This window comes from Mizuhopecten yessoensis, unplaced genomic scaffold (assembly GCF_002113885.1).
Source record: "Mizuhopecten yessoensis strain PY_sf001 unplaced genomic scaffold, ASM211388v2 scaffold3151, whole genome shotgun sequence".
NCBI lineage: Eukaryota > Metazoa > Mollusca > Bivalvia > Pectinida > Pectinidae > Mizuhopecten > Mizuhopecten yessoensis.
Window position 1 is genome coordinate 428991 of NW_018404901.1, and position 16643 is coordinate 445633.

Sequence of the window (16643 nt, forward strand, 5' to 3'; positions counted from 1 at the left end):
AAGGCCCCTGGGCCTCTTGTTTATGCATGGTATAGAAAAAAAATGGCCAAAGATATTGAGTTGAACAATGTAATAAAACAAATCACAAACGTTTCTCTTTTTTATACGCGTGTAGTTTGTCATTGCATATATGCACTTTATGAAAACATTTGAAAAGGGATATTCGTCTCGTGAATATTCCTTTTTACAGAAAGGTTTGTCCCATGGTTGAAGAATTTAAAGGTGTTTAGCCCCGTACAGATGTCACATTCCGGTACTAAATTCTATATATATTTATATGTATATACTTTATTTGTATGCCTCTTATCATTGTTGACATTAAATTGTAAATGTACGACAGAGAAGGCCGTGATAAATTGTAAAAACGTGTGTCCCATCCCTTGTTCAATTTTATTGGCAACACATATGTTTAAAGCTAAATAAATTCAAATTCTGAATATTGGCAAGTGTGCAATTAACTTCTGATGATGAAAACTACTGTTCAATAAGTTTTAATACGGACTTAGAAATCATATTACTTGGTTTCATAGTGCGGTAAGAAGTTGCAGTTGCATGACGCCCCTCTCTGGGGGCCCCTATGGAAACCGTTTCATCTCGCCCAGACCGCTCGTGTTTACTGCCTAGTCAGGTGACGTGACCGGCGCTATTTTTAGCAGGGCTTTCCCGAACAATTCAAGTGGTCAAACTGGACATTTGGAACGGACTATGAATATGGGGATAGCGAGGTAACAAAAGTGGAAGTGCATACAATACATACATTCATTAAAAAATATATGGCTTTTCGCGTGATGTCCCTTTAAGTCTTTTTTTTTTTTTCAGAAGTCAAGCATTTTTCTACAAATTTGATCATTGTGACTTTGAATATGGGTCTTTGTAGCATTCTGTGCCAAAAATGTACTCGTAAAATATCACTACTCTAGCCAAAATGCTGACGAACAGACTGAATGCCATCATGTAATTTAAGACTAAAATTAATGCTTTGTGTCTGTTGAGCTAAAAACACAAACTCAAAATCTGTTTAAACTTGTATTGATTTAATCATTCTCCATTTACATAGAATTCATAGATGTACAATTTCATTTTCCTTATGATACATGTAAAACCAAATTTTTATATCATCATCATCAAAAATAACTGAAAATATTTCATTTTTTTTTTATTTAAATGAAAGATAAACAACACCTTTTCAAAATGTTTTTGAATATCAATATAGGTATTTCAAGCAAAAAATGTTTGACGTATTGACACAGAAAAATATTATGATGGAAATTCATATTAATGAAATTGTCTGATCTCAACATACCAGATACAATAATGATTGACACATAATTTGTTACGAACAAGTCAGATGTATTGGAAGTTGAAACAATGTACTCCTTCTCTGTCAGAATTCAATTATGAAGATAAAGCTCATAGCTCTGATGTCTATGTTGTAAAATGTCAGAGATGAAAAAACGAACAACAAAACTCAGAACTCCCTCCTGTGATACTGGTCTGGGTCAAAGTAAGAGGTGACCACAACACGATTTGAGAATTTCCTGCCTGTAAGTGCTTGTTGGGCTTTCTGGCAGTCGATGATAGAGTTGAACTCCACAAAAATCTGAAAAAATTACATAAAGATAACAAAACTGATTAATGAAGATATATTGCAGCTGAATAAATTTTGTTGTGAACATTATTTTCATTTTGTTTTCAAACACCCTTAAAAAGTCAGAGAAGAAAGGGATGTACTTTAATTATCTCTGAGCAAACAGAAGAGTCAGTTTTTATTTCCATTTTTTGGGGGATTCATAGACAATTTCACACAATGTCCATGATCATTTCTCGATTAGGGGATGTATTTGCAATTTACATAGGTAATTTCCTTCACCCCTCAGAGAAAACTGTTTATTTCAGTTAATATTGTCCGGAATCAATCTTTTTCTACATGGAACACCGCTGTTCTTGATCAGAATTTCAACAAAGCAACATATCTGCTGTCATACCTTTCCACAGCCAGGGACTTCCACACCCTTGATGGGTCTGGGGACTTCTATACTTCTCACAATACCATACTTTCCACACTCCTCCTTCACATCTTCCAAGATATCTAATATAGGAAAAAGTAAATAAACATACAGTAAACTGGAATATGCAAATAGGAAATGAAATAATGCTTCTAGTTCAGTAGTGAAAAGTCGCCGATGATAAATGTTTTGCTTAATTTAAAATAAGAAATGGTGATACACCAAAAGGATTATTTATAGATAAAAAGGGGTTAAGAGGCGGTGATGTGGTAGACATTTTTGTGTGCCCCCGTCACCCACAATAGTTATGTCTACTTTCAATAATGAAAGTATATCAAATAATTTACAATGATTTTAAAGGACTATTACTGTACATGTTTATCTTTGTATCAAATCATACAAAGGGTTTAAACCAACTATTTTCCATTCAAGTTTACCTTCGTACTCCTCCTCGTCTTCCAACTCCTCTGGTGCGACCATGTTCATCAGACAAAGCACCTCCGTGGCCGGCCCGGAGCCCTGCGTCATATTTAGGCCTGGGATCTGTAGCTGGACAGGCTGTAACAGGACAAACCACCAGGGTAATTAGTGATCAGGACTCGATAGAACAAAACAACATCATGCATCTGGTACTATAGTACCTTCTATTGTACTTTGAGTCTTTGTAGCAGAACAGTTTTAGAGAATTGAATCTAAGGATGTGTAATGCCTGTAGAAATCCCTGGTACTTTGGATTTTGTTTTTACCAAAGAAAAGCAATATTGAGCTACTCACTGCCTGGGCATTCTTGGCACCAACGCTGGCTCGCTGAACGATAAGTTTCTTGTCTCCTAGCTGCATACCATTCAATCCTGCACACGCCTATGGCAAAATCAAGATAAGAGTGGTAAGTGAAAGACGAGCTAGAGCAATGTATTCAATATAATGAATATGTGATTAGTCATGCAAAAACGTAAATTCAATAGCATTAATATGCTAACAGAAAAAAGAAATGAGTACATAATAGATAAAACAGATTTTAGTTGATGCAGTACATCATAAATATTATTAAGCACTGTGTGTGACCCCTCAGAGATGAGAGGACATATATCACTGCACTCAGATATATAATCTTTTATATAAACTACTGACCATAAGTATCCTTTTTTTCAAAAACAATCATTGTACGATGTTCCACCCCAGCTGACGTTTAGGAACTCATGTTCTTGTGAGAAAACAAAAAATATGTTTCTATGAAGTAACCATTATGTTTGTTTTCGACTAGGTGACCTAAATGCTTGAATACACCCATTTATCTATGGTGCATTGATCTACAGTTTTGAAATTGATTAACATGCAGTAACAGAAATGTTTCAGTTAAATTTGTTTATACCTGGTCTGTTATTGTGACATCCACATATTCACAAAATGCGTAGCCCTTGGACAGCCCTGTAGCACTATCCTTCACCAAGTTGAAAGCTTTGAGTGGTCCAAAGGATGTGAGTAGTTCTTTTACCTTGATAAAGAAACAAACATCCAATCAGTGATGATTTTCTATTTGCTTTTGCCAAAAAATCAGTTGCATTATTAATATCAAATTCCAACATCACCTTTTAAAAGAAAAGGGATTGACTTTTTCAAAAAGGAAATAAAAAGTTCAATTTTAATAACAAAATTAAAAAATAAATTGATAATGCAACTGAAATTTTTACCTGAAAAACAAGTTCATCTCAAAATGAAATACTTACAGAATTAACTGGCACTCAAGTCAAAACTTCCATATTATCTCTAGTTCTGAACCCCCGTTCCCCGAAACATGTGTTAATGGAGAAGTTGGATACAAATGAACAGTAAGTTTTACTGTAACCTACATTTGACATGGATTAATTAATTGTCTTTAATCTTTTTCTTTTCAGTGTCCATGCTTTTCCGACTGCAAGACTAGCTAGCTCCACCAAGCTAGAACACCACACATACATATCAATATCCACAAGAAAAAGAGATGCAATTCATGCAAGTCCCTTCTTTAAATGACGAGTATCCCCCTCACTGCATCAATTGACACAGTGATATTTTCACAGTGTGAGAGGAGGAAGGCTGAGGCTGAAATCTGAGATGATACTCTCACCTAATGAATCGTAGACTTGCCTTTTGATGCTTGGATGCTAGTTTAACAATTACCGTGGGGGGTCAAGCTCTTCCCCTATGCTGAGGAACAAATGGGTGAAGAAACAAGAAAAAAGATGAGTAATGTTGGTACCGTGGTAACATATGCATTCATCAGATCAGTCATTAGATCCTATATCAACTGTCAGAACTTGATTTTATAAATTTACAGTATTATTCTTATTGTATAACTTTTTTACTCTATTTTTTTTATATTTTTTTTGTAACATACATTTTTGACGAAGAAACATAATTTAATTTGAAATGCAGCATTTAATTATATCTATCTATTCCAAAAATGACTAAACATTATAACTTTTTAAATCAGAATAAAAATAGCTGAAACAGAAACAACTGCAAAAGAAGCCTGTAAAAAATTGTACCTTGGCTCTGTAAGAAAAATGCCTGTAAACAGAACATACCGAAATAGCTGAACAGTTATCTTGTTTTTAATATTTAGTTTTGTTTGAGGGAAAAAAAAGGTCAAAAATAGTTGAGGGTGAATCAATCGTTGTAATCTGGAAGAGACCTAATAAATCCCTTACTAGACATCCTAACAGAATGATCATCAACAATTTATGATTTTCAAAGAAGACATGAGGGGAATGGGGGAAAAATGAAGAGAAAGAAAAAAAAACCCTGAAAACATTCTGACAGCTGTAAAAAGTAAACATGTTTTGTTCCCCCAAAAATTGAAGGGGAGACAACTATTGGAAAAGTTGACTGCACATCTGCCTCAGACTCTGGCCTGATAAAACCCACAGCGATCTGCAATGACAATCCCGCCATACACCTGGTCAGTGTAGCCCAACAGATCTCCTGTAATCACAAGCATCTGGCAAGACCACTCATAAATGGATTTCTCTTTTATTTTTTGATGAATGTGATTTGTCGTCAACTAAAATCACTGTATACCTGGTCTTCATTTAGGTAATTGGGGAGACCACCGATGAAAATCTTGTGAGGTGAATCTTGCACGACCGTTGAAACCACTCCTGTAGGCAGAATAAAAAAATTCTTTGTAAAATGATGAGAAGCTTCTTGTCTACTTTAACTACAAAAGGTTAAAAATACCTAGGTTTTTATTGGAAAAAGTCTTAACTTGGTAAATTGAAGGGAAATCAGGGAAAGTCAAATTAAATGAATGCTTTCTTTTGATGAAAATCATGTGTGAAAGTGTTATCATGTAATAAATAAGTGTTAAATGTATTTTACCTGGGACATTAACTGTTGGTGTTTCTGCCATGCCAGGTAGGGGCTGATAATCCCGTGGTCTTCTTATTTTCAAGGACTGGCCTTGGAAATTGATCCCATCAAATGCCATTGCCTGTGTTGTCTCATCTACTGAGCGGAACTGGAAAAAAATATGTTGAATACATATTTACATTCTTTCGGAGGCTTTTTATCAAAATTACAATGGTAGGGGGAAAACCAGTACAGTGTAATTGGAAAAGATACCATATGATCATAGATATAGCTCGATCATCTTGGCAAACTGCTTGATACACAATTACATATGATAATATAGGACTGAACGGTTTATATAATACACATTGATTCACATATTTTTTTTACATTTCAGAACTTTTATTTATTTTTATTTTTGAAAAGAATCATAGTATACAGGATCAAATTGGCAGCATGATGAATATGTTAATCAACAGGACAGTCTAGTTTGTAAATATATTTCCCCCCCCACATAAACATGAAACTGTCAGTGTACATAACGTAGACATTACTGTTAAAGTAGCCTTACTTCTGGTTGCAAATCAAGATCAGTAAACAAACCAGAAAAAAAGGAAAATAAATTGTGGATTATTTACCTCCAAAAATGCAAAATTCTTGTCTAGATTAATCTGAACGGCAATGACCGGACTACCATCTGCCTGAGCTAGTCCAGTCATCTTCATCTGGTGATTAAAAAAGTCCATCATGGCTTCTTCTGTTACACCAAATGGTATATTTCCCACATACAGACGCCTAGCTTGTCGACTGATTGCACTTCCGGCGAAGGGTACTGTGGTATTTGTGAGCGCCACATTTGGGACGGTGATGGTCTGTGGAATTTGTCCATTACCTACAATAGCCATGGGAGTCGCATTACAGCTATAATTTTATTGTTTATAAGCCGATACCAAACTTTAAAAAAAAAACACGGTACCGCGGGGCGGAACAATATACGCCCGTCGAATGCCATATAGTGTTATAAACTTTCTTACAATGAAATAAGATCTGCATCATTCTAAGAGTGGTTAGCTGACATGCTATAAAGAAAATATCTGGCAAAAAATCAAATACTGAAATGAACAAAGGGCAATAGATTTTGCAAAAATCGTCGAATCAAAATTCTTTCAAGGATACACAACTTCATATCAGGATAATAATGTATAATAAGTTTCAAAGAGATCTGTTAAAAAATGTAGGAGGAGATTGCCGGACAAAATTCAAATACTGAAATAAACAAAGGGCAATAACTTTCTCAAATATTGTTGAATCAAAATTCTTTTAAGGGATACACAACTTTATATCATGGTTATAATGGTACGGTTTTTACGGTACCAAGTTTCAAAGAGATGGGTCAAAAAATGTAGGAGGAGATTGCCGGACAAACAAAGTTTACGCCAGACAGACAAACCCATACCATAATACTCCCATCAAATTTGACGGGCGTATAAAAATTTACTTAGTTAATTCTGAAGCCCAGACTCTCATAATTTTCTTTACTAATTCACTAAAGGGGAGTTGTTGCATGTGAACTGAGCATGATCAACAGACAAATGGTCACACACATTTTAATATTGTTTTCTCTGAAAGCAGGAGAAAAAATATATAAAAAATTACACTTAGGTATGAAACATGCTCATGATTACTTCAGTATGAATATGATCAACAGATTTTACATAAAACAAGAGGTCCATTGGACCTGTATCGCTCACCTGGTTTTATATACCAAGTCATTACAACTGATTGCATTAGTACAACTTTATATGAAATTTCCTCAAAACCAGACAAGATCTATGTTCTTACCCAACTGGGACCACAATATCTGACTTTCAACTGATCAGGGGCCTCCATTGAGTTGCCATGTTAAAAGATTTTGAAATAAGTAATATGTCAAATTACAGGAGGTACTTTAATTACAACTAACTGAAGCTTTTATAAACCTAGAAAACAATTTATGAAAACTACTTGGGCTGTAACGATACACCTATGCCACGATACAATTCACGGTATCTACCAACGATACGATACATTTTGATACCATACAGGATGAGGAAATGTTATGCTTCCTCTTCATATGCGTCGCCATGTTTGATGTGTTCCCTAACTTGTAACTTAAATCTACGAAACATATGTGGCAAGTGGAGAGTGATTTTCCATCGGGGACATTTAGCAGGAATCCAAAATGCTGCCAAACAGGCGAGCGAAAGGAATCGGGAGTTTTTTTTAACCCTTTATGCTGCTACAATGATTTCTATGTAAAGGGACACCACTGCTGAATTAATTATTAAAATATAACTTAATTTACTTGATTTTGCAATTGTGCATAACTTGAAAAACATATGTTATATGTGAATAAAAGTTAAATGAAAATTGTTCATTATTGTCTCCAGTTTACATTAACGTTTTCAATTTTAAAGTTGCTTCAGTATTTACCTGTACAGGTGGTAGGAAAGGATGAAACTTTTAATTAATCGGATTTCAGCACAAGAAAGTTCATTTTAAAATTATTTTTGTCAGCAAACGTGATTGGCAAATGATATCAGAGATTATAAACTTCATTTATGACATAAGACGCTGTACATTTACACGGAGATTATCAGGTAAAAAGATCAGGTATTTCATCAAGAATTGCATGTGATTTGCTACAGGATTCAAGTCCTCATTCGATTTATTTACTGTCACTGTCGGCATATAGTATAGATATATATTTGCTACGGTCTAGTTTATGATTAAATCATTAATATATAGTTTGAAGAAATCGATCGGCTCAAAATGTATCAATGTTAATGTTCAAATTGGCCTCACCTGCAGACGACATGTGCGCCTTGGTCTGCCGATATTTACCTGTTTGTGTATGGCACAAAGCCGTTCATTGGAAAGTTACATATTATGTTACACCGAAGTATTTCCACATCAACCATGTCAAACACTTCCAAACCTTTATCATCGTAGGTTATGCTGGAGAATAAATGTTTACGTTACACATGTATGGTTAAATTCTGGAAGTAATACTAAAAACCGAACTAAACTACAGAAAAAAATACCGTAAACCGAACCCAAGCAATTTAGCGCGGTTTTTGGTGCACCACGATGTATCGTTACAGCCCTAAAAACTACACCATAGATAATCTAGCTGTACTATTTCTTACGATTACAGGGGTCAAATCAACCTCATTCAAATAAGAAATGTTTGTTCTTCCTCAATAATGTTTTTGACAAATTTTGTACAATCCACTCAGGTAGTTAAGGGGTATTAATTAGCGTCTTAAAGTAAAATATTAGATAATTTTCCTCTTAGGGGCCCAGCCTTCCTAGCCCCAGGGGTCGAACCAGCTTATTTATTTAGGAAATAATTGCCCTCCCCTACTGATGCTGACAGACATAATTTTCCCCTTTGGGGCCCGGCCTTCCTAGCCCCAGGGGTGGAACTACATATATAAGCCTCATTCATTTAGGAAATGATTGCTCTCCCCCAATGAAGTTTCATAGCAAATTTGGTAAAAATCATCTCTGGTGTTGAAGAAAAGATGCATTTCAAAGCAAATTTAGCTAAGTTCCCCTTCAGTTCCCAGTCCCCCTGGCCTCAGGGGTCGTACCATTCTCATTTATTTAAGAAATGATTGCCCTCTCCTAGTGATGCACCAGTCCAAATTTGGTTGAAATTCTCTTTGACGTTTAAGAGAAGATAGGTTTTTAAGAAAAAGTTGACAACAGACGACGTCACTGTGCCATGGCATAAGCTCACTATATGATCCTTTGGACCAGTTGAGCTAAAAAATTGTTCAAAATAGAGCTCAAATCGGAAAATGATGTCTCTCAAAACTTTGGTCAAAAGATTGGTAATTTCTTTGAACCAATTTCCTCTATAAGGTAAATCGATGAAGCAACCACAATCATGCAGTGATCAAAAACATTTTCACCTTCCTTGAGCCTACATGTACACTTACCAATAAACGGGCGACCGAATTATAAACACTCTATGCTCCAAAGAGACAAAAGAATGTCTGAACACCAGTAAGCCATGGTATGGTCAAATCACATATATAATTCAGTTTCATAATTAAAAGAGTTTTAAAAAACTGAAGTAGATACCTGTACCTTGCATGGATTTGTATTGCAATGGAGTCATGTGCTCAAATCCTGCAGGAGGGACGTCCCAATACTTGTAGGGTTTCTTCCGTCGACGTATTGGCCTTTCTTTGGGTGATCGACTGTACAAAAGTTGGAGTTTGTGACATATACTACATGTACATATATATATACAGTAATACTAAAAATATTAAAAAGCAAACAGTTCTAGTTTTAGTGTATAGGAACTTTCAGGGCTCACGCTGTCGGTAGCTACTATTGGCTACTAAAAATTCGATGTGGCTACTAAATTGACTACTAAGTTTTTAAAGATGGTGAAACTCTGTATCTTTGTCGCAGAAAACGATCCGTTTACTCGAGCTCACGTGTGTATTGTGGCTGACACTGATTGCGTAAACATAATCAGGGCCGTCACAGATCAGCGCGCGCTGTACGACTGCGAGTTGATTAATGCTTTTGTCTAAGTTGTAAAGTCGAGTATCAAGCTTCAGATGGCAAAAAGGCGTTATAATTCTTATACAATAATTATGGACAGTGGGGTCAAGTTAATTGGATGACCCTTTGACGTTGAAAAAACAGTCTGATAAGTGAGTCACACATAGGTGGTCTCGCACACGTACATTTGACGGCGCCGTAAGCCGGTCTGATAAACTCGTTCAAACACTGCATCCAACAAATGTACGGTTTCAGTATATCTAAATTAGTGTACATGGTATTCATTTACTTTTTCCAGTACCGTAGTAAGCACAAATACGTCCGATATGCTTGATTAGAAAGTATAAGTATCGCCTTGAAACACCATGTCGAAGTGCCGATTTTCAGCCTTTCAGATAACTTCAAACGATAGGCCCAATATCGTATCTGACTGTGTACTTTCGTGGTTAGACGTTTTAGAATTTCAAGTGATCGAGAAAATTTATTTAGCATCGCAGTTATGCAGTTTTTAGAACAGCAAACCGTTCAGAATTACTTCGACGGTCGCTTGTATTAGGTTCCAATCACAGGGGCACGTTACAAATGTCTGAAATACACACATATGCTATACTGATATGGGTCACAACACACATAAACATACACAAGGGAAGAAGCTTCGTCAGAGCACTACCGGTACCGCCAAATTTCAAATGAAGATTTTCAACACTTACTTTTGTTATTTTTTCCAGCGATCTGCGGCGATAGCTTCGGTTTGAATTGTAATAAAGTAATCCATCATGATCAATTGTGTAATCATTCGTCTAATACATCCAATCAAGCACTTTTTCGGGGAATTTGCAGTTTTACCGCCATGATTAACTTGAACCTGACCCGGAAATGACGAGGGCTTTTCGACATGTCTTTATAGCATACTGCCAAATACTACGGAAAGTCCCAAGGCCCCCCGAGTAGAGTCTAGTCCAGCAGAGATACTTTTTGGCGCAATGTAAAAAACATCATGTCTCGCATCGTTTCCTGGTACTTATTTTGCATTTTACGTTTAAAAGTTACTGTATCAAAAATATTGGACTATGTAAATGTGAAATACATACCAGGACACGATGCGAGACATGATATTTAAAAGAAAATTTTCCCTTTGGGTCCGCCCTGACCCCTTGGGTTGGTTAGGAATCCCAATTTTACATTTCAAAACCATCTTCCTCCAAGGATAATTCTCACCAAGTAAGAATAATTTCCTACAAAAAATTGTCAAAATCTACCCAAAAGTGTTGTTACCTTATATAAACTATAGTAAACTTTACCCCCGCCCAAAGGTTGAACGGATAGCTTGGGGGTCCTGAAATTTACAAGTTAAATGAAGCCCCTGATGATCTTTCCATCCATGCTGAGATTTTTTTTTAAATATTGGTAAATTCTCCCTTAGGGCCCTACCTGGCCCCAGTGTTTGGGGTAGGAATCCAAATTTTACAATTTTGTAGTCTCATCTACCAAGGATGATTCTGATCAAGTTTGAAAAAATGTCATACACTGGTTCTTGAGAAGTTAAAAATGTAAAAAGTTTACACATGACGGACGGAAAGTGATCGGAATAGGTCACTTGAGCAAAGATCAGGTGACCTAAAAACTTTCAAGGGATCTGTATCACAGTTCTACCCAGCAATTTTTTGATGTGATATGGTTTCTATCGTTTTCCTTCAATGGCAGTCCGGTGCTGCCAACCAGTTCTAAGCCGTGATTTATCGTGCACATACCAATTTGAAAAAGAAAATTCCCTACTTCTAAGTAAATGTTTTTCTTGTTGGTCATGTGTGAAAATCAAAAAAGGACTGAAGCCTTGATGATTAACAGACATCACTAATGAGATAAATCACACAGGGTAAGTGTTCATGTTTTATACCTATAGGTGATTCACATTCCCAGTGGTAAATCTACCTGCGGGGTAGATGTTGTCGATCAGGGTGTCGATCAACGACTGGGGAACAATAAAAGCTAGTCTTATGAGGAAAAGTCTAATTGAGAACGAGAAAAGGGATTCTCATGTGGGCGGATTGGTTGAGTGGTCAACACTCTGGCCTTCCAAGCAGACGGCCTGGGTTCGATCCCCGAAGTCACTGACCGGATGGAATATTCAGAGAAAGTCTTTTTCTCCTGCCCACACAACTCAGGTGGAGTATAAAATGGTCTGGGGTGGGTGTTGCGGTATCTGTGCTGTAGCATTCAAGTGAGGTTGCACTATAAATGATACCGTTGGAAGCACGGTCCCACTACAAACAGAATACAATACATCTCCAGCACACACAGGCATATACACACATAGAGTGATATTAGCCGGGTGGTATAGGACTAGTAGCTATAGTTAGCACCTGATAAGGCAGCTCCTAGCTAGCTAGATAGGGCGCTATATCAAATGTTGTATATTTATGTGATAACTTAATGTTCCAGTCGTATTTGAATCGTATGTATATACATCTGAATGAGAATTGAACAAATTGGTGGTGCATTTCATAAATTCATTTGTAAATGCCCTAATGATTAGGGATGCAACGATTCGGGTATATCTCGATTCGATTCGAATCTCGATTTGTGACTTCCGATTTGATTAATTTCGATTCGATTATTAGCATCCAAGAAATACATGATTTTTCAAACATATTTACTAATTTAGATGAGAAGTCAGAAAAAAACCCACTTTGTAAATAGGTAAAATTACTTTTACAAGTTGCAAGTTTATTGCAAAATCATATAAACATTGTAGTCATGCATCAGAGCACTGTAAACAATTAAGTCTTTGTCTACTTCTGACATATTGAAAGAAACTTGGGTTTTTGTTCAGACCGAAGATCGTTGTTAGCGGAAGACTGCGAACTGACCGAAGCAGCTTTATCACAGTCCACATTGTGTTTATGTTTTAGATGTGCGTTCATTGCTGTCGTCGAGCCAGCTTTGTATGACATCTTTAAATAACATATCTTGCAAATAGTGACATTTTTTTCCGTTTTTCCGTCGACGATTGGAAACCCAAAGTGTTTCCACACGGGAGATTTATATGATGCGGGCGGGTCGGCTAACTCGTACTCCATGTTTGCAGTAGTTTGCAGTAACAGCAACGCGCAATTTGATTGGCCTACGCAAAGTGTGTTGGCCAATCAAAATCTGCGTTTAACAGGACTAGGAGTGTGTCTAAATGTAAAGTCAAACACGGACCGAATTTGTAAGAATCGAATCGAAATATCAGAGTTGTAAATCGAGAATCGAATCGGGAGCAAGTAATCGCGGTTCACCATAATCGCGGTGAATCGTTTCACTCCTACTAATGATATGATCATGCGAAAACGGCCCAGGGAGAACACTGTGGAGATAAAAAGAAAATCAGACAAAAGATGTTTATACCTGCGAGATCGCTTCTTTCTTTCACGAGATCTTGATCTTTTCTTGTCTACTGTTTTTTTGGATTTTGACCGTGAACCCGATGTTGAGCGTGAACGTTTCCTGCTGGGTGCAGTTTTTTCCTTTTCAAATTCTGCAAAACATGATACACATATCCCTTACAAAAAAATGCACATGTATTTTAAATATGTTGCAGACAATTATAATTACTCAAACCTAAGTTAACCCACTGCCAAATGATAACCTGAATCCACATGAAGCCTGTATTGTGATTGGGTCCTGGTGTTCCTGTTGCCAGTAAGGATTGCTGAATATCAGGAAATACTTCATTCATTGTTTTAATTTTAACAACACTGCATTGCGGAGCATTATACACCTGTACAATAAGATGTGTTACCCCCACGTAAAGCAAAGGTGAATTTTAAGTAGAAAAGCAAGAAATATAATATTACATATTGCCATTGGTGACGACAAGGATAATGCCCTAGTGGGTTATAATAAATTATTTATTTTTGTATCACAGACTTTATAGATTTGTTTTTACTTAAGTGCCATACTTAACACACTTCTGACCAATTTTGTAACAACTAAGTGTATCAGAATATTCAAATGAAACAAAAAATATTACCTAATGGTCTGAGAGCTCTCCAGTCACTATAGCAATACTGTAGGTCATGGTGACCCATTGTCGAATAAATGCAGACAAAGGCAGAGCTTTGATCGCCAAGAGACAAGTTACTATGCGTCTCTGACCTGGCCATAGGCATTACCAGACAAGATAAGAAGCTTTATTTAGAATCGCATACATATCAACACGGAAAGCTATTTTTGCGACAAACACAAGTATATAAAATAACAATAACATAATGTAGTATTAGTAGTTATGAGTTAATATAAATAGCATAGCAGACATTTTTTCATTACAGAAAAATATGTGGTAATGTCACATGTAAGTTAGACAATCAATTGCACAATTTCTGAATATTATCACAAGGCTTGACACTTATTTATATTATGATTTTATATAAAATTCAGAGGTTTGGCACAAATTTATGAATGATGTGTTTCTACACTGAATGTTAAAACACTATCTGTAATTTATACAAGTGTATTATACATACATGCTAGTATAGCAAAGGGTAAAAATTGACATGATATACACTAACATAGTGTGGATTTAAAAACAGCATTTCATGTAGTAAAGTAAAATAAGATTAAGAGAGAAAACTAATAGTAACATAAGTAGTAAAATTTAATTCATTACATAAAAATTAAAATATTATATTAATCGCAGCAATTCAAATCAGTCTATTATTTACCTTAAAAATGGTAAACCTGAGTTTTGCACTAAAATGGTTAAAAGTCAGTCAGCAGAGGTGCAACAGATTGAACAGCTAGTGAGCTACAGATGGGTCCACTTCAGGTGTGGATCATTCTCCTGAAACCCGGAAAGTTGCCTACCTTCCAGAACTCATTTGTGAGAGTGATCCACACCCTAGCTAGTAGCCTCAAATGTGAAAGATTTCTGTCCATACTTAACTGTTCTAACCCTAGGCACCTCTGCTGTATTCTCCTGTTTAAGATTATAATTCGAAGACTTAAGTTTTATAAGATCATGAATATAATCAGGAGAAAGTTTGTTCAGAATTTTAAAAACTTCACATCCTATATCCTTTAGTCTTCTTACATGTAAAAAAAATCTGCATTTGACAATATTAAGAGTTCAGTAAAAGAGGAGACATAATCATTGTGGATAAAAAGAAGAGCTCGCTCTTGTATCTTTTCAAGTTTCTTAACAATCCTCATACTGGTGAAATGCCAAACTAGAGGGCAATAATTAAAATTTGAGAAAATAAAAAGAGTTGTAGATCACACTCGTCCTACCTTGTTTGAAGACTCTTGCAATACAGTTGGGCATAGAGTCTGAGACGAATGACAAAGGGGGAAATATGATCAGTATAACATTTTAAGTTTCAAACACATTTAACGATTAGATAAAGAGAATTAGAATGGGAATATGTTAACAATGAATCTTTCTGAAGTAACGACCCCATTGCCCGACCGAAGCCGGCGATTCTTAGCCAGTTGCAAAGGTTTATTTAGATACACAACAAATTACAAAATAATTAATCTTTGATTGAATCACAGTATCAACTAAACAACTAAATCGATATTACCATTTTTGTTTTCGGCCAGTTGCCTCTCAAAATCGTCGAATTCGTCACCCATTTTCTGTTGAATACACGCACCGATTCAAAATGGCGTCGCGTTCTCTTATAATGATTATCTCCCCTTGATTCACTTATCGCCACTAGGGTTTCGAATGGATAAAGTTAAGGATCCCCGTCCTTCTGCCTAAAATGTATTGAGGCATTGATTTTGTTTTTACGGCATTGCTATTCAGTATTGCATAACCATAAACAATAACCCATACCTTGCGGTAGTTTATTCAGATACTTTGGGATATTATGAAAATGCATTTTTTCTTTCTTTCAATAGAACAAAATGAAACAAAATACATTTTATTTGATGCAGCAATAGTTTATTAAAAATATAACACATAAACACTTATAACAATGTCAATATTGATGATCAAAACACAGAAAACTGAGTCATTTTCTAACTATTATACTAAAACAAACAAAAATGCCTGTTACATGAATCAATAAAATTCCGTGTTGCACGTTTAGGACAACGAAAAGAAAATATAGGTGGCAAAAATTAAATATCTTGTGGACTTACTTATTATATAAAAAATATAAAGGTACATAAATACTAAACAAAAAACTCTTACATTGGTACCAATAATAATTCTAAATCCTAAAAAGTCATATATACAATTTACAACATACAATATATTGTGGTTTAACAAATATCACACTATACAACAATAATACACTTTTACATTATGTACAAATAACAACATACGATATTGCGGTATAAAAATATCACATTGTAAAAATAACACCGTTGTATGTAGTCCGAATTATTCTGACGTTTTATCAATTTTTTCATATCGGTCTGTCGTCGATTAACGACAGACCGATACGGAAAAAAGTTGATAAAACGTCAGAATAATTTGGACTATGTTGTATGTAATATAAAAAATGAACTTGAAATATAGGCCTATTGGGTATATACATGTAATAACAAATATAGAATATATTTTTACAAATCAGCAAGTTAACCGCACCGCGCGCTCATGCTTGTTACACGAACATTTCGCCACTCCTCCCCCTACCTACTATCTCCCCCTACCCCCTCTCCTTCCCTCTACCCACCACCTCTCCCCTACCCACTATACCCTACCCCCTCATCTACACTCTACCTCCTACCCACTACCCCCTCCCATATCCA

At 35.8% G+C, this 16643-nt stretch overlaps 1 protein-coding gene across 4 annotated transcripts; it reads right to left on the reverse strand.

Moving 5' to 3' along the window:
- Nucleotides 1–1013: 1013 nt before the first annotated feature.
- Nucleotides 1014–15584, reverse strand: LOC110447082 (splicing factor U2AF 50 kDa subunit-like). 4 transcript variants are annotated; one of them, XM_021492525.1, is made up of 12 exons: nt 15464–15584; nt 15171–15209; nt 13290–13419; nt 9474–9586; nt 5975–6228; nt 5367–5505; nt 5067–5146; nt 3379–3501; nt 2781–2867; nt 2444–2564; nt 1986–2089; nt 1014–1600 (listed from the first exon to the last, which is right to left on the reverse strand). In XM_021492525.1, the coding sequence occupies exons 1-12, from the start codon at nt 15513–15515 to the stop codon at nt 1469–1471; spliced, it is 1374 nt and encodes a 457-aa protein (XP_021348200.1). In that variant the 5' UTR covers nt 15516–15584; the 3' UTR covers nt 1014–1468. The 4 variants fall into 4 exon arrangements, with proteins under 4 accessions (XP_021348200.1, XP_021348199.1, XP_021348202.1 ...); XM_021492524.1 differs by having other exon boundaries at nt 9468–9586; XM_021492527.1 differs by lacking the exon at nt 15171–15209.
- Nucleotides 15585–16643: the final 1059 nt, after the last annotated feature.